The following is a 27,021-nucleotide window of genomic DNA, read 5'->3' as shown; positions in this document are numbered from 1 at the left end:
GTAGTTATAACAAATGGAATAGATTAGACAGTGATGTGATGGAGGCTCCATACACAGTCTCAAATGTAGATATGATAGAGCCCAGAAAGCTCAGGAACCTGTACACCAGTTGACTGACAGTTGAGAGGCGGGACCAAAGAGCCGAAGCTCAACCCCCGGAAGCACAACTAGGTGAGTACACAGTGAAGTTGACCCAACAAGATGACCCGTCTTCATATAATATATCGTAGTAATGTATTATGTATTAGCAAAGATGTATTCTGGGTCGCGGGGGAAGTCTCTACTACACTACAGTTTTCATACAGTGCCTAATCCATCATCAGATATTTATTAAAAGCTTTATTCAGAGGGAGATAGAGAGATATGATGCCAAGAATAGTTTATATGTAACTAGGTGGGGAGGGGGGGGGTCCGTCCCATCCCAAATCCTTATCCTGACCCCCTTCCAAGTGCTATATAGTCGAAATGGCTTGGCGCTTTCCCCTGATAATTACCTCCCCCATAATCATCTTCACTACTATCTTCACGACCGTAATCCGAATGAATTCAGTTCATCATGTTCCGGTAAATCATGAAAATGGCCTATGGAAATCATCCGCAAATAAAATTTGCACATAAAGAATGGGGGGGGGGAGGTTTACAGGCTGATATTTCTTTAAATATTTAACTTGGGCCGACCGGAGCCGGACTATATCTGTCCCGGACCTCAGACCAGTTTCCCTGCAAAGTTGGGCGAGGCAAGCTCAAAGCCTCTGTCCTCCAGCTTCGGAAAGACAAACATTCTTTTCTTACAGTGTAGATATGCGGAGCCGTATCTGGGAACGAGAGAGAGAGAGGGAGAGATTCTAGGCATTTTTGCCCGAAACGCTAAGCGCACTAGTGACTTTAGGTATTGTATGTACTAGCTCTATCTAGAAATCCAGCATTATATTTGTAATTCAAATATATATGTACTTTCCTGAATAAAATTGACTTGAAACTTGAACAGTATATGCACAGACAAGAGATGCTCTGGGAAGCCTATATGATATGGCCATATACTGATAATGTGAAGTAGCCTCAGGCTAGCTGAAGGTGGGAGGAGCCTATAGCTTACCTTGCGGGCCACTCACAGTGGTCTTTGACCTTGTGGGGGACGATAGACTAGTCTACCATCCTTGTCTGTGGCCTGACGGCTGAGTGGACAGCGCTCGGGATTCATAGTCCTAAGGTTCCGGGTTCGATCCCCGGCGGAGGCGGAAACAAATGGGCAGAGTTTCTTTCGCCCTGATGCCCCTGTTACCTAGCAGTAAATAGGTACCTGAGACTTAGACAGTTGCAACGGGCTGCTTCCTGGGGGTGTGTAACAAAAAGGAGGCCTGGTCGAGGACTGGGCCGCGGGGACATTAAGCCCCGAAATCATCTCAAGATAACTTTAAGACAAGATTGCTAGAAGATCTTCCAGTTAAGGGCGTGAGGAGGCAGGTTGGAGTGTCGAGGTGGCCGTAATGTCAGGGGGAACCGTCCAGTTGTGTAGCATCTCAGATTTCTATCAGTGACTCAGCTCATATTAGTATCTTTACGAAGACAAATGGTGAGAGTAAAGTTACATATGCTAAGAGGTAGTCAGGAGGCTAGTAATGCATGGGAATATTGGGTAAATGAGTAATCAACGGAAATAATTCTGTACAATATTTTACAAAGTATTTAAGTTCAAGAGTGAAAAACACTCGCTGAATATTGAGTAGTGGTTATCATAATGGCCATAATAAATAAATATAATGGACATATTATATCCTCTAGAGAATACAGAGAGAGAGAGAGAGAGAGAGAGAGAGAGAGAGAGATGCATAATAATAATCTACACGTGGAAGATATTAGAGGGACTGGTTTCAAATCTGATCACGAGGATTACATCACATGAGACCAGAGGCATGGCAGGATGTGCAAAATACCCCCATTCAAAAGCAGAGGTGCAATAGGTACGCTGCATGAGAACTATCAACATCAGAGGCCCGAGACTGTTCAACACGCTTCCACTACACATAAGGGACATAACTGGCTGACCCCTCACAGTGTTCAAGAGAGAACTCGACAGACACCTCCAAAGAATACCTGATCAACCAGGCTGTGATTCATACGTCAGGCTGCGAGCAGCCTACGTCCAACAGCCTGGTCGACCAGACGACCAACCGGAATGCCTAGTCGGAGACCGGGCCGCGGGGACGATGATCCCCGGAAGCTACACAAGGTAGGTAACCAGACATTCCATTAATCAATAAAATAATGGGCGGTGGCAGCTTCGCCCCATCCTCCCCTTTAATCCCCTTATTCCCCTCCCTTGTGCTCTCATTAAAGGGGGTACAAGTACCCCCCTTGTCCTCCCTTTTAAATAGGTACACCATTACTTTATCCTCCCCATAGAATGACCATGGTACTATCCCCCTCCCCCCCCCCCCCACTACCCGTGTTCCCCCTTAGTGATCAATAGTCCAGCACCCCTACTAACTATCATGACTAGTTACACCAGAGTGGGTCATCCCGCCTTCTGGGGGTACCGAGCCCCCACTCCCTCAATACTATAGAGGGACCCGCGGTAAATTAACCAAAGTGCTGTTAAAAAATAAAAAAAAAATTATGGTAACGCAGGTTAAAAAAAATACAAATCTATATACAAAATTTGTGTACTATTTTATCTCAAGTGAGTTGTGCAAATTTTGAGATAACACAAATATTATTGGTCTATTGACCCCCCCCCCTCCCCCCAGGGTGGTAAGGTCATCTAGACGCAAATAAATTTGGGGTAATACCTGCAAAAGTTCCCTGGGGACTTTGGCGTGTGTGGCGTCTTGAGTGTGTGTGAGAGCAGCGTCACACACTCGCCAGCTTAGAGAGCAGCGTGTGAGAGCAGCGTCACACACTCGCCAGCTTAGAGAGCAGCGTGTGAGAGCAGCGTCACACACTCGCCAGCTTAGAGAGCAGTGTGTGAGAGCAGCGTCACACACTCGCCAGCTTAGAGAGCAGCGTGTGAGAGCAGCGTGTGAGAGCAGCGTCACACACTCACCAGCTTAGAGAGCAGCGTGTGAGAGCAGCGTCACACACTCGCCAGCTTAGAGAGCAGCGTGTGAGAGAGTGTCACACACTCGCCAGCTTAGAGAGCAGCGTGTGAGAGCAGTGTGTGAGAGAGTGTCACACACTCACCAACTTAGAGAGCAGCGTGTGAGAGCAGCGTCACACACTCACCAACTTAGAGAGCAGCGTGTGAGAGCAGCGTGTGAGAGCAGCGTCACACACTCACCAGCTTAGAGAGCAGCGTGTGAGAGCAGCGTCACACACTCGCCAGCTTAGAGAGCAGCGTGTGAGAGAGTGTCACACACTCGCCAGCTTAGAGAGCAGCGTGTGAGAGCAGTGTGTGAGAGAGTGTCACACACTCACCAACTTAGAGAGCAGCGTGTGAGAGCAGCGTCACACACTCACCAACTTAGAGAGCAGCGTGTGAGAGCAGCGTGTGAGAGCAGCGTCACACACTCACCAGCTTAGAGAGCAGCGTGTGAGAGCAGCGTCACACACTCGCCAGCTTAGAGAGCAGCGTGTGAGAGCAGTGTGTGAGAGAGTGTCACACACTCACCAACTTAGAGAGCAGTGTGAGAGCAGCGTCACACACTCACCAACTTAGAGGTGACCAAGCATGACACACACACGCCCTCTGGTGGCCAAAACTAAAAAAATTAATCCCGTGATCTTTTGCAGCTTAAATGTCTGTATAAAATGCAGCGGCTTAGTGAATTTTTGAAATATTTAGTGAAGAGTGCTTACTCACTGTGTGTGTGTGTGTGTGTGTGTGTGTGTGTGTGTGTGTGTGTGTGTGTGTGTGTGTGTGTGTGTGTGTGTGTGTGTGTGTGTGTGTGTGTGTGTGTACTCACCTATTTGTGTCTGCAGGATCGAGCATTGACTCTTGGATCCCGCCTTTCGAGCATCGGTTGTTTACAGCAATGACTCCGGTCCTATTTCCCTATCTTACCTGGTTTTAAAATTATGAATAGAGTTTGCTTCCACAACCTGTTCCTTAAGTGCATTCCATTTTCCAACTACTCTCACGCTAAAAGAAAACTTCCTAACATCTCTGTGACTCATCTGGGTTTCCAGCTTCCACCCATGTCCCCTCGTTCTGTTACTATTCCGTGTGAACATTTCGTCTATGTCCACTCTGTCAATCTCCCTGAGTATTTTATACGTTCCTAGCATGTCCCCCCCTCCTCTCCCTTCTTTTTTCTAGTGTCGTAAGGCACAGTTCCATCAGGCGCTCCTCATACCCCATCGCTCGTAACTTTGGGACGAGTCTCGTTGCAAACCTCTGAACCTTTTCCAGTTTCCTTATATGCTTCTTCAGATGGGGACTCCATGATGATGCGGCATACTCTAAGACTGGCCTCACGTAGGCTGTGTAAAGCGCCCTAAATGCCTCCTTACTTAGATTTCTGAATGATGTTCTAACTTTTGCCAGTGTAGAGTACGCTGCTGTCGTTATCTTATTTGTATGTGCTTCAGGAGATAGATTAGGTGTTACGTCCACCCCCAGGTCTCTTTCTCGAATCGTCACAGGTAGGCAGTTCCCCTTCATTGTGTACTGTCCCTTTGGTCTCCTATCACCTAGTCCCATTTCCATAACTTTACATTTGCTCGTGTTGAACTCTAATAGCCTTTCCTCTGACCATCTCTGCAACCTGTTCAAGTCCTCTTGGAAGATCCTGCAGTCCTCATCTTTCACAACTCTTCTCATCAACTTTGTGTTATCCGCGAACATCGACATGTAGGACTCTACTCCTGTAAATATGTCATTAACACATATTAGAAATAGTGATGGTCCCAGTACCGATCCTTGTGGTACTCCACTCGTTACTGTTCGCCAGTCCGACTTCTCGCCCCTTACCGTAACTCTGTCTTCTTCCTGTTAGGTAGTTCCTTATCCATGCTAGGGTCTTTTCCTCCCACTCCCGCCTGCCTCTCGAGTTTGAACAGCAGTCTCATGTGCGGTACTGTATCAAAGGCTTTTTGGCAGTCCAGAAATATGCAGTCTGCCCAACCTTCTCTGTCCTGACTTATCTTCGTTATTTTATCACAGAATTCCAAAAGGTTTGTTAGGTACGATTTCCCTTTCCAGAACCCATGTTGATGTTTGTTCACAAACTTAACGTTCTCCAGGTGTGCAACCAGTCGTAGCCTAATTATTCTTTCAAGTATTTTACAGGGGATGCTTGTCAGTGATACAGGTCTATAGTTAAGTAACTCCTCCCTATCGCCTTTCTTGAAAATCGGTACATTTGCCTTCTTCCAGCAACTGGGCAATTCTCCTGACATAAGTGACTCATTAAAGATCACTGCCAGAGGCACGCTGAGGGCCTGCGTTCCCTCTTTTAGTATCCACGGTGATACTTTGTCTGGCCCAACCGCTTTAGTAGCATCCAGTATTGTCAACTGTTTCATTACCTTCCCAGTTGTCAACTCTATATCTGGTAGTCTTTCATCTTGGGGTAATCTCTTCTAACAATGGGAGCTGCTCAGGCTCGGTTGTGAACACTCCATGGAAGCTGGCATTCAGTGCCTCGCAGATTTCCTTGTCACTTTCAGTATATGCCCCTTCTGTTTTCCTTAGTCTTGTGTGTGTGTACAGATTCCTGAGCCTATTGGGCTCTATCATATCTACACTTGAAACTGTGTATGGAGTCAGCCTCCACCACATCACTTCCTGATGCATTCCATGTGTGTGTGTGTGTGTGTGTGTGTGTGTGTGTGTGTGTGTGTGTGTGTGTGTGTGTGTGTGTGTGTGTGTGTGTGTGTGTGTGAGAGAGAGAGTGAGTGCACGCGCGCAAGTATGTGACCGAGTGTGAGCGTGAGTTTATTATTTGTATCTTCTATTTGTGCCTGCAGGATCGGGGCGTTAGCTCTTGGACCCAAGCTTATTAACCGTTGCTTGTCTAATGTAGTGACTCCCTCGACCTATGTACGTACGTAATATAATGTATATTTATCTAACCCCCACCCCTCCCCTCCCCTCTTCTCTAATACTGGTCTCATTTAGGCGGTGTACAGCCATCTAAATGTCTCCTTATGATGTTGCTGAATGATCGAACATTTGCTAGTGTAGCTAACTACACTAGCACTAGCACTAGCACTAGCACTAGCACTAGCTAACGTTATCCTATTTACATTAGCCTCCTGAGTTAGGTATAGTGTTATGTCTACTCCCAGGTCTTTTCGTTCTCTTTGGTCGTTATCGGGAGATAACTTGCTATCATTTGGTTTTGTCTTTCTTTGTCTCCTGTTCCCTGTTATCATTCCCACCACTTTACACTTGCTGGCGTTGAACTCCGGAAGCCATTTCTCGGACCAACTCTGCAGCTTGTTAAGTCATCTTGGGGAATCTTGTACTCATCTGTCACATTCATCTTACTAGTTTTGCATCGTCTGCAAACACTGACACAAGACTCAACTCCTGTAGCTAGGTCAATTACATAAATGAGAAATAGTATACATCCCAGCACCGATCCTTGAGGTACTCCGCTGTTAGTCTCTGTTAGTCTGTGTTAGTCTCCGAGACTAACAGTTGCTATTAGAGACTGTTAGTCTCCGACTCATGTTTGTTCGGTAATTCATTATTCTAATTCTCATGTTAGCGCTTTTCACTTACTTATCCCGCCTGCCTCTCGCGTTTGTTTAGTAATCTCTTATGAGGTACTGTATTAAAGACTTTTTGGCAGTTCAGAAATATGCAAACTGCCCAACCTTCTCTGTCCTGTATTATTGTCGTTACTTTATCAGAGAACTCTAGTAGGTTCGTTCGGCACGATTTCCCTTCCCTGAAGTCATGATGATGTCTGTTTAATTATCTCTAGAAGTGTAACTATTCTCATTCTTATTATTCTTTCGAGTACTTTGCAGATGTTTGTCAGTGAGACTGGTCTGTAGTTATGTGCCTCTTCTCTATCTTCTTTCTTGTAAACTGATATCATAGTTGCCTTCTTCCAGCAACGAGGCAATTCGTCCTTTCAAGTGACATTACAAAATCACTGCTCTGTGCGTGTGTGTACTCACTTAGCTGTGCTTGCAGGGGTTGAGCTTTGGCTCTTTGGTCCCGCCTCTCAACTATCAACTGGTGTACAGATTCCTGAGCCTACTGGGCTCTATCATTTGTACATTTGAAATTGTGTATGGAGTCAGCCTCCACCACATCACTGTCTTATGCATTCCACCTGTTAACTACTGACACTGAAAAAGTTCTTGCTAACGTCTCTGTGGCTCATTTAGGTACTCAGTTTCCACTTGTGTCCCCCTAGTTCGTGTTCCACCCGTGCTAACGAGTTTATCTTTGTCCACCCTGTCAATTCCCCTGAGAATTTTGTAGGTGGTTATCATGTCTTCCCTTACTGTTCCTGTTGTCCAGCGACGTGAGGTTCAGCTCCTTTAGCCTTTCCTCGTAGCTCATACCTCTCAGCTCCTGGACGAGTCTGGTGGCATACCGCTGAATCTTCTCTAACTTTGTCGTGTGTTTAACTAGGTATGGACTCCAGGCAGGAGGTGCATATTCCAGGATTGGTCTGACATAAGTGGTATACAGGGTCCTAAAAGATTCCTTACACAAGTTTCTAAAGGCAGTTCTTATGTTGGCCAACCCAGCGTATGCCGCTTTTTTTTTTTTTTGCAGGGATATTCCTACGCGGGCCCTAAGCCTCTGGCTGGCCCACTGCGCGGGCCCTAAGCCTCTGGCTGGCCCACTAAGTGTTGCTTGTTTCTGTTTTACTTGGGCGGAGTATGAGTATTTTGACTCGTATGGTTGCTTCAGTAAGATTTTTGTCCCATGTGTTTAACAACTTTTTCTGCTCTGTTGAATCTAGGTTGAAATCTTATTGGGTAACTCTGCACTGTGTTATATAATGTTCCAGGGTATTCCAGATAATGTTTAGGGTGTGTGTATGTGTGTGTGTTTGTTTGTTCCAGTTAGAATCTTGTACGTCTTTATCATGTTTGCACAATTCTTTCTTTCATCTAGTGTGGTGCGATCCAGTTCCCTTCAGCTTAGGAACGATAATTAGTGCATATTTTTTAATCATTTCAAGTTTTGTTTTGTGTTTCTTTGAGTAATATTTCCATGCCAGGGCGGCATACTCAAGTGTGAGCTTCACCTTCACTTATAAAGGTCCTTTGTCCAGGTTCCAGTCGCTTGCCAACATGCCATACGCTGCTGTTGTAATTCTGCTGAAATGTGCTTCTGGAGTTTGATCAAGTCTACGCAAACCTTCCTCTGTTGCTTTAATGGTAAGTTGGCTTCCCTTCCTCGTTACCTTGAGGTTACCTTGAGATGATTTCGGGGCATTTTTTAGTGTACCCGCGGCCCTGTCCTCGACCAGGCCTCCACCCCCAGGAAGCAGCCTGTGACAGCTGACTAACACCCAGGTACCTATTTTACTGCTAGGTAACAGGGGCATAGGGTGAAAAACTCTGCCCATTGTTACTCTCCGGCGCCTGGGATCGAACCCAGGACCACAGGATCACAAGTCCAGCGTGCTGTTCGCTCGGCCGACCGGCTTCCTCGTGCACTTGCTCCTATTCCTACTCTCATAAACTTGCAGTTGTCTGTGTTAGAGACCAGTAGTTATTTCTCAGGCCATCTCTGGAGTGTCTAGTTCATTTGTCAACGTACATCAGCCCTCCGTTGTTATGGTCTGCCTCATTAGTTTAGTATGGTCATCAAGGACTGATAAGAACCAGCTTACTTCATCTGTTAGTGTTTATGTATATCAGCAACACTTGAGATCCTTCACTGTGTATACCTCTTCATCCTAGCATCCCTCTATCATACTGTGACTCTGCCTTATCCTGAGAGGTGTTCTTGACTTAATACACCCCCGGTGTATGACACACTCGTTTAGTTTGCATTGACGGAGTGATTTTGTAGGTTGCTCTCTTTCAGTGAAGGTGTTTACTCGGCGTCCCAGGTGCTATAATAGCCATAATACTTGTATATGGAGATTATCCTAAGCTGTGCAACATGCAGGGGTGAGCCCGGGCTCTCAGCAGCTCAGATATATCCTGCAGATATGAGCTAGGCGAGGCTTACATTAATACGCCATATTAATCACTCGCCACAGACCTGACAGTCACCAGGCAGCACTAGAAGCTGGGGTGAGGATATAGCCTGGGGAAGGTCCCTCCTGTTAGGAGATTACCACTTGTGGCGAGGATGGTGAGGCTGGTGAGGCTGGTGAGGCTGGCGAGGCTTGCGAGGATGGTGAGGCTGGCGAGGCTTGCGAGGATGGTGAGGCTGGCGAGGATGGTGAGGATGGCGAGGCTGGCGAGGATGGTGAGGATGGCGAGGCTGGCGAGGATGGTGACGCTGGCGAGGCTTGCGAGGATGGTGAGGCTGGCGACACTGCCCGCCTCCCGACACTGCCCGCCTCCCGACACTGCCCGCCTCCCGACACTGCCCGCCTCCCGACACTGCCCGCCTCCCGACACTGCCCGCCTCCCGACACTGCCCGCCTCCTGAAACTACCCGCCTCCTGACACTGCCCGCCTCCCGACACTGCCCGCCTCCCGACACTGCCCGCCTCCCGACACTACCCGCCTCCTGAAACTACCCGCCTCCTGACACTGCCCGCCTCCTGACACTGCCCGCCTCCTGACACTGCCCGCCTCCCGACACTGCCCGCCTCCCGACACTGCCCGCCTCCCGACACTGCCCGCCTCCCGACACTACCCGCCTCCCGACACTACCCGCCTCCTGAAACTACCCGCCTCCTGACACTGCCCGCCTCCTGACACTGCCCGCCTCCTGACACTGCTCATTGCCCGCCTCCTGACACTGCTCACTCCCCGCCTCCTGACACTGCCCGCCTCCTGACACTGCTCGCCTCCTGACACTGCTCACTGCCCGCCTCCTGACACTGCTCGCCTCCTGACACTGCTCACTGCCCGCCTCCTGACACTGCTCACTGCCCGCCTCCTGACACTGCTCACTGCTCGCCTCCTGACACTGCTCACTGCTCGCCTCCTGACACTGCTCACTGCTCGCCTCCTGACACTGCTCACTGCCCGCCTCCTGACACTGCTCACTGCCCGCCTCCTGACACTGCTCACTGCCCGCCTCCTGACACTGCTCACTGCCCGCCTCCTGACACTGCTCACTGCCCGCCTCCTGACACTGCTCACTGCCCGCCTCCTGACACTGCTCACTGCCCGCCTCCTGACACTGCTCACTGCCCGCCTCCTGACACTGCTCACTGCCCGCCTCCTGACACTGCTCACTGCCCGCCTCCTGATACTGCTCACTGCCCGCCTCCTGACACTGCTCACTGCCCGCCTCCTGACACTGCTCGCCTCCTGACACTGCTCACTGCCCGCCTCCTGATACTGCTCACTGCCCGCCTCCTGACACTGCTCACTGCCCGCCTCCTGACACTGCTCACTGCCCGCCTCCTGACACTGCTCACTGCTCGCCTCCTGACACTGCTCACTGCCCGCCTCCTGACACTGCTCACTGCTCGCCTCCTGACACTGCTCACTGCTCGCCTCCTGACACTGCCCGCCTCCTGACACTGCTCACTGCTCGCCTCCTGACACTGCTCACTGCCCGCCTCCTGACACTGCTCACTGCTCGCCTCCTGACACTGCTCACTGCCCGCCTCCTGACACTGCTCACTGCTCGCCTCCTGACACTGCTCGCCTCCTGACACTGCTCACTGCCCGCCTCCTGACACTGCTCACTGCTCGCCTCCCGACACTGCTCACTGCTCGCCTCCTGACACTGCTCACTGCTCGCCTCCTGACACTGCCCGCCTCCTGACACTGCTCACTGCCCGCCTCCTGACACTGCTCACTGCTCGCCTCCTGACACTGCTCACTGCTCGCCTCCTGACACTGCTCACTGCCCGCCTCCTGACACTGCTCACTGCCCGCCTCCCGACACTGCTCACTGCTCGCCTCCTGACACTGCCCGCCTCCTGACACTGCTCACTGCCCGCCTCCTGACACTGCTCACTGCTCGCCTCCTGACACTGCTCACTGCTCGCCTCCTGACACTGCTCACTGCCCGCCTCCTGACACTGCTCGCCTCCCGACACTGCTCACTGCTCGCCTCCTGACACTGCCCGCCTCCTGACACTGCTCACTGCTCGCCTCCTGACACTGCTCACTGCCCGCCTCCTGACACTGCTCACTGCCCGCCTCCTGACACTGCTCACTGCCCGCCTCCTGACACTGCTCACTGCCCGCCTCCTGACACTGCTCACTGCCCGCCTCCTGACACTGCTCACTGCCCGCCTCCTGATACTGCTCACTGCCCGCCTCCTGACACTGCTCACTGCCCGCCTCCTGACACTGCTCACCTCCTGACACTGCTCACTGCTCGCCTCCTGACACTGCTCACTGCTCGCCTCCTGACACTGCTCACTGCTCGCCTCCTGACACTGCTCACTGCTCGCCTCCTGACACTGCTCACTGCTCGCCTCCTGACACTGCTCACTGCCCGCCTCCTGACACTGCCCGCCTCCTGACACTGCCCGCCTCCTGACACTGCCCGCCTCCCGACACTGCCCGCCTCCCGACACTGCCCGCCTCCCGACACTGCCCGCCTCCCGACACTGCCCGCCTCCTGACAGCCTACCGACATGCCCATCTGGCCCCCTGCCCACCTGCTGACACTGCTGACATCACCTAGCCGTGATCGCTTACATTCTATTAGTGTAAACAAGGTAATTTTTCTTCTTTGTCTCGTATAATGCAATTAACGCCATCAGCGTTAATTGGTGAGAGGAACTATTAGAGGCAGAGGTGATTAATACTCCGGACTACTGCCTGGCTCGTTTGTCCAGGTCACGGTGATGAGGGATAGGTGGCGGCAGCTGGAGGGAAGGGGATAGGGGACGGGTGCTCTAAGGTGAAGGATAGTGAGCACGAGAGCTGGAGGGGATAGTGGACGGGTGCTGTAAGCTGGAGGATAGCGGAGATGAGAGCTGGAGATGAGGGATAAGGGACGAGAGCTGGGGATGAGGGATAAGGGACGAGAGCTGGGGATGAGGGATAGGGGACGAGAGCTGGGGATGAGGGATAAGGGACGAGAGCTGGGGATGAGGGATAGGGGACGAGAGCTGGGGATAAGGGACGAGAGCTGGGGATGAGGGATAGGGGACGAGAGCTGGGGATGAGGGATAAGGGACGTGAGCTGGGGATGAGGGATAGGGGACGAGAGCTGGGGATGAGGGATAAGGGACGAGAGCTGGGGATGAGGGATAGGGGACGAGAGCTGGGGATGAGGGATAAGGGACGAGAGCTGGGGATGAGGGATAGGGGACGAGAGCTGGGGATGAGGGATAGGGGACGAGAGCTGGGGATGAGGGATAAGGGACGAGAGCTGGGGATGAGGGATAGGGGACGAGAGCTGGGGATGAGGGATAAGGGACGAGAGCTGGGGATGAGGGATAGGGGACGAGAGCTGGGGATGAGGGATAGGGGACGGGAGTCCAAGAGTTGAGGCCAGAAGATTAAGGCTAGCCGCACCTAATGTTGCAAGAAGAACGGAGGATGAAATTGCTGAGAGAATACTGAACACCTGTGGACCTCTGATGTTCAGTGTTCTCTGGCTGTGCCTATGGCACCTCTACTCTCCACTTTCATCCATATCGCCCATTCCAGTTCGATATTTTACTGTGTAAATTTTTGGACCTGCCCGTCCAGTAATTTCCATTAATATATTATTTGATACCTCTCTCGTCTACTTTATAGAGAGAACGTTCTGAATGCTTTGAGACGGTCACGATAATTTAGGTGCTTAATGGTGTCTGAGTGCCGGAGATGTTCTCGGTATTCCCTGTTGCCGCCCTTTCTCCTGCTCTGTGAGGGACGGGAGCACCGAGCAGTATTCAAGGCAGGGCAAGGCAGGGCAAGGCCAAGCAAGGCAGGGCAAGGCCAAGCAAGGCAGGGCAAGGCCAAGCAAGGCAGGGCAAGGCCAAGCAAGGCAGGGCAAGGCCAAGCAAGGCAGGGCAAGGCAGGGCAAGGCCAAGCAAGGCAGGGCAAGGCCAAGCAAGGCAGGGCAAGGCCAAGCAAGGCAGGGCAAGGCCAAGCAAGGCAGGGCAAGGCCAAGCAAGGCAGGGCAAGGCCAAGCAAGGCAGGGCAAGGCAGGGCAAGGCCAAGCAAGGCAGGGCAAGGCCAAGCAAGGCAGGGCCAAGCAAGGCAGGGCAAGGCAAGGCCAAGCAAGGCAGGGCAAGGCCAAGCAAGGCAGGGCAAGGCAAGGCCAAGCAAGGCAGGGCAAGGCAAGGCCAAGCAAGGCAGGGCAAGGCAAGGCCAAGCAAGGCAGGGCAAGGCAAGGCAAGCAAGGCAGGGCAAGGCAAGGCCAAGCAAGGCAGGGCAAGGCAAGGCCAAGCAAGGCAGGGCAAGGCAAGGCCAAGCAAGGCAGGGCAAGGCAAGGCAAGGCAGGGCCAAGCAAGGCAGGGCAAGGCCAAGCAAGGCAGGGCAAGGCCAAGCAAGGCAGGGCAAGGCCAAGCAAGGCAGGGCAAGGCAAGGCCAAGCAAGGCAGGACAAGGCCAAGCAAGGCAGGGCAAGGCCAAGCAAGGCAGGACAAGGCCAAGCAAGGCAGGGCAAGGCCAAGCAAGGCAGGGCAAGGCCAAGCAAGGCAGGGCAAGGCAAGGCCAAGCAAGGTAGGACAAGGCCAAGCAAGGCAAGGCAAGGCCAAGCAAGGCAGGACAAGGCCAAGCAAGGCAAGGCAAGGCCAAGCAAGGCAGGGCAAGGCCAAGCAAGGCAGGGCAAGGCCAAGCAAGGCAGGGCAAGGCCAAGCAAGGCAGGGCAAGGCAAGGCCAAGCAAGGCAGGGCAAGGCAAGGCCAAGCAAGGCAGGGCAAGGCAAGGCCAAGCAAGGCAGGGCAAGGCAAGGCCAAGCAAGGCAGGGCAAGGCAAGGCCAAGCAAGGCAGGGCAAGGCAAGGCAAGGCCAAGCAAGGCAGGGCAAGGCAAGGCAAGGCCAAGCAAGGCAGGGCAAGGCAAGGCCAAGCAAGGCCAAGCAAGGCAGAGCAAGGCCAAGCAAGGCAGGGCAAGGCCAAGCAAGGCAGGGCAAGGCCAAGCAAGGCAGGGCAAGGCAAGGCCAAGCAAGGCCAAGCAAGGCAGGGCAAGGCCAAGCAAGGCAGGGCAAGGCCAAGCAAGGCAGGGCAAGGCCAAGCAAGGCAGGGCAAGGCCAAGCAAGGCAGGGCAAGGCCAAGCAAGGCAGGGCAAGGCCAAGCAAGGCCAAGCAAGGCAGGGCAAGGCCAAGCAAGGCAGGGCAAGGCCAAGCAAGGCAGGGCAAGGCCAAGCAAGGCAGGGCAAGGCCAAGCAAGGCAGGGCAAGGCCAAGCAAGGCAGGGCAAGGCCAAGCAAGGCAGGGCAAGGCCAAGCAAGGCAGGGCAAGGCCAAGCAAGGCAGGGCAGTACAATAAATCCGAATAGTATGAACTACAATAATTCGATCCAGATTTGAATGTTCTCGCAATCCGTTTTATCATTTGTCTAGCTGACCCTATATTTGCTTGGTTATGCTCCCTAAATGTTAAGCCGTCAGTCATCATTATTCCCAGATCATTTACATGTTGCTTTTCTACGATAGGTAGATTTCATTGTGTCTTGTATTCTGTACAAGACACAATCTTGTTTAAGGTCCTCATTTTACCAAATCTAGGCACCATGGATTTATCACTGTTAAACATCGTGTGATTTTCTGCTGCCCAGTCGAGGACTAGTAATATGAGCTGTAGTGTTTCAATGTCTTCTACAGAAGTAATTTTTATAAAAAAAAATTGTGTCATCTGCAAAAGATGACACGGAGCTGTGACCTGTATTTTTCTCTATATCTGATATGAGAATAAGGAAAAGCAGTGGTGCCAGGACTGTGCCCTGAAGTTCAGACCTTCTCACTGAGCATTGATATCATGAAGGCCAACAAACCCGAGGATATAATAACCTCACTTGACGTTGACTCATCCACCAATGTCCCCGTACACTCTACAGTCAACCTAATAATGTACAAGGATTATACCGTGAACACGACACCCAAGTTGGCTATCCCAGAGACCACCCATAGAAGCCTTCTGGAGAAGTTCACAAAGATGTCCCCTTCTACCCCCCTCCTGGGAACACATGTAACCACATATCCATGGAGCAGCAATGGGCTCGCCAGTAGGTGTCCTGTTCGCTTATGTCTATATGGGGTCCCTATAAGAGAGGATCTACAGGGAGGATCCCTGCTCATCTAATATGACCATACCCCCCCCCTACCCAGATCTATAGCAGGTGCACAGATGACATTTTCATCTGTGTCACGGAACTCCAAGACCGTGAACTGGTTAAGGGATAGACTACCGAGTCCTCAGTAGTCCAATTTACACATGATCTTGGTATCGATGGGGCACTCCCATTCCCCGAGATATATATATATATATATATATATATATATATATATTAGAGACGCCATCTTCACTACCGAAATCTACACAAAACCAACAAACATCAGTCTGTGTGTGAAAAGTTTCAGCAAGCGCCTCTGCCGATACAAGAGAAGTGTGATGACCATCCGGAGACCTCTCACCCACTGCACAAACTGGAACGTCGTGCACAAAGAATGGGAGAGACGTTTGTAAGCTCTAGTAAACAATGGAGAAACTAAGAAGTGAACACCTGCATTACGAAGTAGCTAGATAAATAGTGCAACCCTAACCCACCACGCCAGCAGACGCCCCACCCATCAAACTGTGTTACATATCCCTCATGAGGCATTTTTTTTATTAATACATTAGATACATCTGCATTAGTGCAGCTACCCTAGACTATATAAAGTGGAGTACAGTGTGTCAAAAAAGCTAACTAGGTGATGCTAAGAAATCCCCATCACACAGGATGGTTAGTCATACAGAGGCACGTGATAGGCAGTCTGCACTGGGAGACTCCGGAAGCATTTTGAGGATATCATCAACACAAGATTGAATAAGGTAGCAGTGGTAATACAAGTCCCCATCTCGCAGGATGGTTAGTCATTCAGAGCCATGTGTTTAGTAGCAGCCCGTCCTCCTAAGGTATGGGGCACTGGAGGGAAACTTTTCAACGTCAAGAAAACGGTCAATTTAAAGTGTCCTCTCCTAACCTGCCAGAAGACCCAAAACAGACAACGGGACAGTACGTCACTTTCGCGGGCCGCTTCCATTTTCTAGAACGGCATTTATTGGCCTTATGTAACGCATACGATCGCAATGCGACGTTCTTTGTAGGACAGGTTGCACGAACACCCAATGTAAGACAGACGAACACATCATGAAGGACATCATATCCAGAGGAATAAAACCAGTTGATCACAACCAAAAACTTGAACTCATAATCTACTAGAAGACCAAAAAGGCAGCAGATTAAAATAATGAAGAGCGCCCACAATACCACCAACCCTCTCCCAGACAGCCAATGTAACCTTTGTTGACCAGACCACACACTAGAAGGTGAAGGGACGACGACGTTTCGGTCCGTCCTGGACCATTCTCAAGTCAATTGAGAATGGTCCAGGATGGACCGAAACGTGGTCGTCCCTTCACCTTCTAGTGTGTGGTCTGGTCAACATTCTTCAGCCACGTTATTGTGACTCCTCGCCTGCTGATAGTAACCTTTACCAACCCGTCCTCCTGAAAGCATAGTACTTATAGTAACTAACTGGAAGAAAGCACCAATATGTAGTGACGGACCGCCAGTGAGACACATTTTGTACTATGACTTTCATAGTCTAGAAAAATATAGCTAAAAACCAAACTCAAATGTTCCTAGGTCTAGTATAGCTCATATATGTACTTCTGTATCTTAGGCCTAAGATAGCATGTATTAGGCCTAGGATTGGAAGGAGAGGTTAGGTTATATCTTATATTAATGTTGCCGTTAAAAAAAATTAGTTTCTTCAAATTTAATAATACAAATGTCAACTTTTTGATTGTACATCACTAATTATATAACGTTACTATTAACGTTACTATTTGGTCCCCTACAGACAAAAATCAGAAAATACAATTGACAATTCACTACAAAACCAAAAAAACGCCCAACCTACTCATGAAAAATTCCCCAGACACCAAACAGAACACCTTGAAGGAAACCAACGTCGTCTATGCCTTCACATGCCCACTTGGGGACTGTAAGCCCCAAAGAACTCAGTATATAGGCAAGACAACAACGTCTCTTTCTAGGCGATTAACAATGCACAAACAACAGGGCTCCATCAAGGAACATATAATCTCTTCTCATAATCAGACCATCACCAGAGAAATCTTAACAAGCAACACAGAAATCATCGATACATACAGCGATAGCAGGAAACTCGACATCAGCTAGGCACTACACCTCAAAAAGTCAACACCAGCAATCAACAGCCAATTAATGCATAACTATATTCTACCCACTTCAAGACCCCCGAACCAACATAGAAGCAGCAAGAGAAAGTATGGGCCAATAAGCCTTCTGTAGTTACTTCCATTCTTATGTTTTCATACACCATTTATACCCACCTCACCCAAAACTTGTGTGTCATATCACCTCACCCAAAAACAAATATAAGCATGATGTATGTTATGTGTCAACCGGTCTTTGAAAATGTAAGAAGCCTTACGAAACGCTTTTAGGTGTCAGACCAAAAATAAAAATATAGAAAAATGAATTTTGGAGAGTTAATTTTTCAATTACCCTCGACAGTGAAGAAAAACGTAAGAAATATTGAGAAGATTCGTGTTAGAATTATTAATCTTACCCTTTCGGTCATATTTAACATAATATATATATATATATTGTGACGGTAACGCGTTGGTGTTCGGCTGTTTAAGGCTAGGGGTATGGCCTCGTCACATAGTTATAAAAAAAAATAGAAAAACTGGAACTTCGTCTGTGGTAAGGTAAGGAGAAGACACACAAAACACAAGTAAACTTTAACAATGAAATTTTAATTACGTTAATTAAATCAAAACATGAATAAAATGCACAAACAAATTCTTATAATAAAATCAATCAATCAAAATAATAAGAATAATTAAATGACACAATGAAAAGTTACGTTAAGGCAAAATAACAAGAAGTGCAATACAAAGTAAATGGGAGGTGTTGGAATATTGGCTTTAAGCCACCACTTCTCTCAGTACACGCTAGCGTCTAGCTGGGAGGAGTGGTGACAACGAGAGCACTGAACATTCTGAGTCTGGGGTTGGTGCGACCCCAGACATCAAGTAGTATGGGGGGGCGAGTGCAGGTGCAGCCAGACCAGCGACCAATCAGCGGAGCCGGTAGCGATCAACATGTAGTTTGGTGGTTTGAGTACGAACAGGTGGCTGGCTGCATACGTTTTGCTCACCCTGGCAAGCCTTGCTGGTGTTGTTGTTGTTGTTGGACATGTCTTCCATAGTCGTTTTATATAATTTCAACGACGTGTTTGTGGAGGGAAGAGCAGGCTCAATCTCTTGAAGGAGATTATTGTCACAACTCTCCCCCGAAGCCTGCGGTTCTGGAAGAAGTACGTCGTTATGTGGTGGAGTAATGGATGAAGTTGCTTCTACTTCATAAACTCTGGAGAGATCATGGGCTAAGATGTTGTCAGACTCTTGGTATAGCGTGTCTCCAGGTTGAATTTCTGCAGGTAGCAAGCCCATAGTAGAAGACGTTGAGATGAGAAGTGGGCGTGCTGCAGGTGGTGTAGGGTGGTGTGGTCCGTGTTGATGGTGGACCGAGCACTTTTCAGGTGTGGAGTGAAGTGCTGAAGCTTCAGGATGAGGAAGAGTAGCTCCTTGCCAATTGTTCCGTAGATCCTTGTAGCAGTAGTCGCTGACAGGTGTATTCTTCTCGCCTCGTTGCTGCATCACGACACCACCAACGTCGGTACCATTGGCGTCGACATGGAGGATGAAGGGCTTATCTGACGAGGTGAGAGTGGAATTAGAAGAGGGCAAAGGAGCACGATTATTATCCTGAAAGCATTTGGGAAGATCATTAAGGATTTCGGAATTAGAAAGCGCTGACTCCTTGTCAGTGCTTTCGGGAGGAGAAGCTGGGAAGGTCTCACTGTGGATGTAGGGTTCTGTGAATGTGGAATAGTTAGTCAGGACAGTGGGAGGAGTACCATTATATTGCTTCAGGAGGTTGACGTGGCACAGCTGGGTCTTCCGCCGCCTATCTGGAGTCTCTATGACGTAAGTGTTGTTGCTTCTGCACTCTTTGACGCAGTAGGGTCCTGAAAATCTGTTTTGTAAAGGTGAACCTGGGATAGGGAAATAGGCAAGGACGAAGTCTCCCGGCTCGAATTTTCTTACTTTGCTGGTCTGGTCGTAATGAGTCTTCATTCTCACCTGGGCTTTCAATAGATTATCATGGGCAAAGCGGTGGACTCTCTCTAGAATGTGTTGAAGGTTTTGAAGAAACTGGGGCACATTCTGATGCTCACTGAAGGTGGCATCTCTGAGAGAGTCTTTGAAAGCCTTAAGGGGAGTACGGCACTTACGGCCGTAGAGCATCTCATAAGGAGATACTCCTAGAGACTCATTGGGGAGACTTCTGAAAATACACATTATTAGGTCAATCTGCTTATCCCAATCCTTTGAGGTTTCACTACAAAACTTTTTCAAGAGTGCTTTGATGGTCTGATGACTACGTTCAAGAGAACCCTGTGAAGCAGGATGATAGGGGCTGGACAATACCTGTTTGATGTTGAACTCCTCCAGTGTCCTTTTGAAGAGATCACTGGTGAAGTTGGTGCCACAGTCACTTTGAATCTCCCTGGGAAATCCGTATTGAGTGAAGATCTTCAATAGATGTTTTATAACCGTAGCAGCCGTGATGTTCTTCACTGGAACTGCTATGGGAAATCTGGTGGTAGGACACAGGATGGTTAGGATGTAGGCGTTACCTGAACTGGTCCGAGGTAAAGGACCAACACAGTCTATTATGAGTCTGTGGAAAGGTTCCGCAGGCACCTGTATGGGAATCAGTGGTGCTCTGGGAATGGAGACGTTCGGTTTGCCTGCCATCTGACATGTATGACACTGTTTTACGTACTGTTTGACGTTATTTACCATACCTGGCCAGTAGTAGTCTTGACGAATCCCATGGTAAGTCTTGTTGAAGCCGTAGTGGGAGAATGCTCCGTGGGCCAGGTGTAGAATAGTGGGCCGCAGGCTGGTGGGAATCACAAGTTGTTCGATGTTGGCCCAATCGTCCTCCTCCTTCAGTTTACTGGGTCTATATCTGCGGTAGAGCAAGTCGTTCTCTAGGAAGAACCCAGGAATACTGTCGGGTTGAGTCTCAGCCTGGAAAAACAATGGTGTTAAAGTAAGATCTTCCCTCTGCAACTTACGGAACTCCAACTTGGTCAGATGCGGGGGTAGTTTCTGAGGGTCTTGAGGGACAGCGGTAGCAGTAGAGTCAGCTGGCTGTGGACGTGCGGCTTGTGCACGGGTGGTCACGAGAACCGGAGGAGAAACTTCATCACTCTCTTGAACCTCTGCTGGAACATACTCAAGAATAGGGTTTATTGGCACAGAGTTACACACCTGGGGTTTGTCCATGACGATCAGGTTGGTCGGTTGCAGGTCTTCTGCCAAGTCGTTGCCTAGGAGAAGTTGCACTCCAGGCATGGGAAAAGGCTTTTCCCTGACGGCGACTTGGACTTCTCCGTTCACGTAGGGACAATCCAGGTGGACTCTGGCGAGAGGGTATGGAGTGGTAGCAGTGAGGTCAGTGATGAAGACTGTTTCCCCGGTGTAGACTATGTTGGGCACAGCCGACTTCAAGATGATCGATTGTAGAGCCGCTGTGTCCCTCAAGATCTTCAATTTGAAACGTCCCTCCGGATTTGAACCGTTGGCAGAGACAGTTCCAGTATACAGGTGGTTACTGGAAAGAGAAAGATCATTAACATCAACACCAACATTCATCACAGGCTTACCGGACTTAGGAGGAGTTGGTTTGGGTCGTTGTTGGTCAGTGGTTCCCTTGTATTGAGACTTACCACACTTGTCTATGGTATGTCCATAGAGTCTACAATACTTGCAGTACAGTTGTGAACCAGCTTGATCGGGGCTCACCTTCTCGTAACTGTACCACGACTTCTTACTGGAGGATGGTTCAGGTGTCAGCCGGTGGATGAGGCTGTAAGTGTCAGCCGACTTAGCACACTTCAGGTAGTCGGTTTCTTCTTTATCTGCTAAGTAGAGGCGGACAGGAGGCGGCACACGTCTCAAGAATTCTTCAACAAGCATCAGGTTGACGAGTTCTGTAAAAGTAGAGACATGTGCTGCTTCCAGCCATTTCATGAAATACCTCCGTTTCGTGTTAGCAAACTCAAGGAAGGTAGTGGTACTTGCCTTCAGGTGGTCACGGAATTTCCTTCTATAACTTTCTGTGGAAAGTAGGTAGGCGTCCAACACTGCTTGTTTCAGAGTGTAGTAGTCATTCTCAGACGCCAAAGTACTGAGTGTGACTGCAGCTCTACCTGTAAGATGGACTCTGAGAAGTGTGGCCCATTGGTCGACAGGCCAACGGAGTTGATTAGCAAGGGTTTCAAAGGTGGTGAAAAACACATCAACTTCTGCTTCTACAAAGGATGGCATTAACTTACTTGCATGTGATATATTAAAACTGACGGGAAGATTGGCAGTAGCTTGCTGGCGTTGAGTGAAGTGTGAAGTTTCCAAGGCGATTTCGCGTTGACGACACTCTAGAGCCAGAGTTGCTTGTTGCTTGTCATGTTCACGTTGCATTTCCAACTCGCGTTGTTTGGTTTCAAGCTGTACGCGTTCCCGCTCCTGGAGTGCTTCAAGCTGTACTCGTTCCCGCTCCTGGAGTAGTGCAACCTCACGTTCTTGGAGGGCGAGTCCTCGTTCGTGTTCTTCTCTCCGTATGGCAGCTGCTTCTCTTTGCTGCTCACGTTCAATCTTGGCCAGCTCTAGTTTAAGTTTCATCGTTGCCAAGTCAGTTTTATCTGCAATATAGTAAGTTTCATGAGTTTCAGAGTCTATCTTACCTTGCTCTAAATAGTAATCCAGCAACAGGTTGTGTAGGTCATTTTTGTTGGCTTGGTAGGGAACTTCTAGTTGATACTCATGTGCAAGAGTTTGTAATTCAGTCCTCTTGGCACGACTTAAAGTCCCTATTTCACCTGCTGGATTTGCACGGAAAGTTTGGAGACGAAACATGGTGAAATTAGCAAATAAAGGTACACGAATATTCAATAGTGAAATGTCAGAAACAGGACAACGTGGCAACTGGTACCTATCCTGTGTGATCTTTAACAATTAACGTTAAGTGAAAGATATTAAATGATTAAATTAAATCAAGGGCGCAGGAAATCTTGTACCCGGTACTCATGTAAGAGAATAAGGGCAAGAAAATCCTACTAACAAATGAAACAAAGTTTCGAAAACAAATGAAACAGTCAAATGCTTCAAAAGTAAAATTGGTAGTCCAAGGATGTAGGCATACCTTGCCACGTCTCTATAGGACATAAAGCAAGTTTTTCCCACTGAATTTAATATGATACTTACAGAATTAGCGAACTTTTGTGCTCTGAAAAAATAAGCTAATTCCCTACCGTTGTATGTATCATCATCTCTGACTGACGTGTAGGGGTGCGAGGTGTCAACTGGTGACGAGAACTGCTGCTGAGGTCCCAATTCAGCAACTAAAGTTCGAGCTAGAGGAACTATGGCCCTCTTTGTCCTCCTACAGTCAGATTGCAGAAGATTGGGTACTCTTGACCCGGGGCAGACCACAGTACCAGGGTACCAATATGATGATCTGTCAGAATGAGAAATATTCAAGGGACATAGATGGTAAACACGAGTAATAACAAGGAGGGAGAGATGACCAATTAAGAGTATGACTGAGGCCTACAGTCACCACGTAATCCAAAGTTGTCTCACCCTCACTATATGTTACTCTCGTAATGCACAATACACCGCACCTTATAAAAAATGAAATTGAATATGAAAAATAGTAAAGCTACGTTAACAAAGTTAAATACGCTTACCATAAATTACCACTTGGCACCAGTACCTGAGTGAAGCTCCTAGGACAGGCCCCCATATAACTTGTGACGGTAACGCGTTGGTGTTCGGCTGTTTAAGGCTAGGGGTATGGCCTCGTCACATAGTTATAAAAAAAAATAGAAAAACTGGAACTTCGTCTGTGGTAAGGTAAGGAGAAGACACACAAAACACAAGTAAACTTTAACAATGAAATTTTAATTACGTTAATTAAATCAAAACATGAATAAAATGCACAAACAAATTCTTATAATAAAATCAATCAATCAAAATAATAAGAATAATTAAATGACACAATGAAAAGTTACGTTAAGGCAAAATAACAAGAAGTGCAATACAAAGTAAATGGGAGGTGTTGGAATATTGGCTTTAAGCCACCACTTCTCTCAGTACACGCTAGCGTCTAGCTGGGAGGAGTGGTGACAACGAGAGCACTGAACATTCTGAGTCTGGGGTTGGTGCGACCCCAGACATCAAGTAGTATGGGGGGGCGAGTGCAGGTGCAGCCAGACCGGCGACCAATCAGCGGAGCCGGTAGCGATCAACATGTAGTTTGGTGGTTTGAGTACGAACAGGTGGCTGGCTGCATACGTTTTGCTCACCCTGGCAAGCCTTGCTGGTGTTGTTGTTGTTGTTGGACATGTCTTCCATAGTCGTTTTATATAATTTCAACGACGTGTTTGTGGAGGGAAGAGCAGGCTCAATCTCTTGAAGGAGATTATTGTCACAATATATATATATATATATATATATATATATATATATATGTCGTACCTAGTAGCCAGAACTCACTTCTCAGCCTACTATTCAAGGCCCGATTTGCCTAATAAGCCAAGTTTTCCTGAATTAATATATTTACTATAATTTTTTTTCTTATGAAATGATAAAGCAACCCTTTTCTCTATGTATGAGGTTAATTTTTTGTTATTGGAGTTAAAATTAACGTAGATATATGACCGAACCTAACCAACCCTACCTAACCTAACCTAACCTATATTTATAGGTAAGGTTAGGTTAGGTAGCCAAAAAAAGCTAGGTTAGGTTAGGTTAGGTAGGTTAGGTAGACGAAAAAACATTAATTCATGAAAACTTGGCTTATTAGGCAAATCGGGCCTTGCATAGTAGGCTGAGAAGTGCGTTCTGGCTACTAGGTACGACATATATATATATATATATATATATATATATATATATATAAATATATATATATATATATGTCGTACCTAGTAGCCAGAACTCACTTTTTGGCCTACTATTCAAGGCCCGATTTGCCTAATAAGCCAAGTTTTCATGAATTAATTGTTTTTCGACTACCTAACCTACCTAACCTAACCTAACCTAACTTTTTCGGCTACCTAACCAAACCTAACCTATAAAGATAGGTTAGGTTAGGTTAGGTAGGGTTGGTTAGGTTCGGTCATATATCTACGTTAATTTTAACTCCAATAAAAAAAATTGACCTCATACATAATGAAATGGGTAGCTTTATCATTTCATAAGAAAAAAATTAGAAAAAATATATTAATTCAGGAAAACTTGGCTTATTAGGCAAATCGGGCCTTGAATAGTAGGCCAAAAAGTGAGTTCTGGCTACTAGGTACGACATATATATATATATATATATATATATATATATATATATATATATATATATATATATATATATATATATATGTCGTACCTAGTAGCCAGAAAGCACTTCTCAGCCTACTATGCAAAGCCCGATTTGCCTAATAAGCCAAGTTTTCATGAATTAATTGTTTTTTCGACTACCTAACCTACCTAACCTAACCTAACCCAACTTTTTCGGCTACCTAACCTAACCTAACCTATAAAGATAGGTTAGGTTAGGTAGGGTTGGTTAGGTTCGGTCATATATCTACGTTAATTTTAACTCCAATAAAAAATACTGACCTCATACATAATGAAATGGGTAGCTTTATCATTTCGTATGAAAAAAATTAGAGAAAATATATTAATTCAGGAAAACTTGGCTTATTAGGCAAATCGGGCCTTGCATAGTAGGCTGAGAAGTGCGTTCTGGCTACTAGGTACGACATATATATATATATATATATATATATATATATATATATATATATATATATATATATATATATATATATATATATATATATATAATAGGGGTACCACCTCTCGTGCAAGTATAGGGGGGACCCACAGTCTCGAAGAAGAAAATAAAGAACATTCAGAGGAAGACCTTGTGGATTCTCGCTGAACACTTCAATCTTTTCTTCTCCTACCATTCCCATTCTTTTTTTATAAATTTTATTATTTTATTTTATTATTTTAAGATACAGCTCAGATTTTGAAGGATTCGAACACAGACAGCCACGGCTCCATGGACCTTGGCGTGTCCAGTACTTTAATTACTAGACCACACTGACTGTTCAAAAGAATTGGAAGTCGTCTGACCCTTAAACCAATTCCCGACAACACTCGGTGACCATTTTGGCCACAGATATTTCATCAAATCCCTTCAACATGCTGGGGACCACGGGAGTAACATTTGTGCCACTTGACGCACAAATGTGGCCCCAGCATGTTGAAGTGGTGACGTTCAAAGTGAATGTTGGCGTTCGATCCCCGATGGTTCAAGTGGTTGGGAAAGTCAGAGATCAAACGCCTTCATATCCCTTCAAAGTGATTTGTGCTCCTGAGTACCTTGTCTTAAATAATGCCAGGACTCTCTCTTCACAATATAGATTAAGATCAAATAAACCACCAAGTACCTGTAAATACCCGCAAGCTTTACTAAGCCCTTAAAGCCATAATTGGCCCTGAGCGCTTGAAGAGTCCAGCACAAAACCATTAAGCCGTAGAAGCTATTAAAGCCTGGCCATAACCCAGGCAGACATGCGCTAAGGCCTCCAGTGCATGTCTGCCTCGCTGCTACATACTCCAGCAGGTTACCCCACAGTTTTTGTCACATGTTGTGGTGTCATAGAACAGATCACTTTATTGGCCCTCTTGTGTTTATTGACCCTCATAAACCGGCTCCGTTAGAGTGGGGGAGCTGGCCATCAGCTTAGGCTGTTACTGGCGCCAGCAGCGGTCCTCTGCGCTGCCTCGCTCTCCACTGCTGATGGCACGGCAGCGGACGGTGTCAGACGTGTTAGGCAAGGACATGCTTTTCCTCTCTCGCCTGGTTCAAAGATATTATTCTAATTTGATTAATACACGATCCTCTACTTACTCTACATCCAAGTCACTTTCCACGGGGGATGGTAACTTGTCTGCCAGTGTGTGTACTCGCCTAATTGTACTTGCGGGGGTTGAGCTTGGGCTCTTTGGTCCCGCCTCTCAATTGTCAATTAACTGGTGTATAGGTTCCCGAGCCTATTGAGCTTTAACATATCTACATTTGAAACTGTGTATGGAGTCAGCATCCATCACATAACTTCCTAGTGCATTCCATTTACTAACTACTCTGACACTGAAAAAGTTCTTTCCAATGTCTTTGTGGCTCATTTGGGTACTCAGCTTCCACCCCTTGTGCGTGTACCCCCCGTGTTAAATAATCCATCCTTGCCTACCCTGTCAATTCCCCTAAGGATTTTGGATGTGGTTATGTCTCTCCGAGCTCTTAAGAACATAAGAAAATTTATGTCTCCTATTGCAGAGGCCCTATTGTTCCATAGGCAGCTCCTATTTATAACCACCCAATACCAATAAGGGGCCTCGTAGCCTGGTGGATAGCGCGCAGGACTCGTAATTCTGTGGCGCGGGTTCGATTCCCGCACGAGGCAGAAACAAATGGGCAAAGTTTCTTTCACCCTGAATGCCCCTGTTACCTAGCAGTAAATAGGTACCTGGGTGTTAGTCAGCTGTCACGGGCTGCTTCCTGGGGGTGGAGGCCTGGTCAAGGACCGGGCCGCGGGGACACTAAAGCCCCGAAATCAACTCAAGATAAACTCTTTACGATAACCACTCATATACATGTCCAACCCACGTTTGAAACAAT

At 47.8% G+C, this 27,021-nt stretch overlaps 2 protein-coding genes across 2 annotated transcripts in view; one reads left to right on the top strand and one right to left on the bottom strand.

Annotated features, from left to right (window-relative positions):
- Positions 1-11,644, bottom strand: part of LOC138365224 (ras-interacting protein RIP3-like) — a 25,586-nt gene extending 13,942 nt beyond the window's left edge. The window contains exons 1-3 of the mRNA XM_069325488.1: positions 11,378-11,644; positions 9,772-10,345; positions 4,692-4,803 (exon numbers count right to left, since the gene is read on the bottom strand). Of these exons, the coding sequence (XP_069181589.1) occupies positions 4,692-4,803; positions 9,772-10,345; positions 11,378-11,644 (953 nt within the window). The remainder of the gene's footprint in view (positions 1-4,691; positions 4,804-9,771; positions 10,346-11,377) is intronic.
- Positions 11,645-12,148: 504 nt separating this feature from the next.
- On the top strand, positions 12,149-12,505 carry LOC123751786 (octapeptide-repeat protein T2-like). Its single transcript, XM_045733868.1, has one exon. The coding sequence runs from the start codon at positions 12,149-12,151 to the stop codon at positions 12,503-12,505; it is 357 nt and encodes a 118-aa protein (XP_045589824.1).
- The last annotated feature ends 14,516 nt before the right edge of the window (positions 12,506-27,021 follow it).

Source organism: Procambarus clarkii, chromosome 16 (assembly GCF_040958095.1).
Source record: "Procambarus clarkii isolate CNS0578487 chromosome 16, FALCON_Pclarkii_2.0, whole genome shotgun sequence".
NCBI classification, from domain to species: Eukaryota; Metazoa; Arthropoda; class Malacostraca; order Decapoda; family Cambaridae; genus Procambarus; species Procambarus clarkii.
Note: the sequence above shows the minus strand (reverse complement) of the source record. Positions and strands in the feature narration are given on the sequence as shown.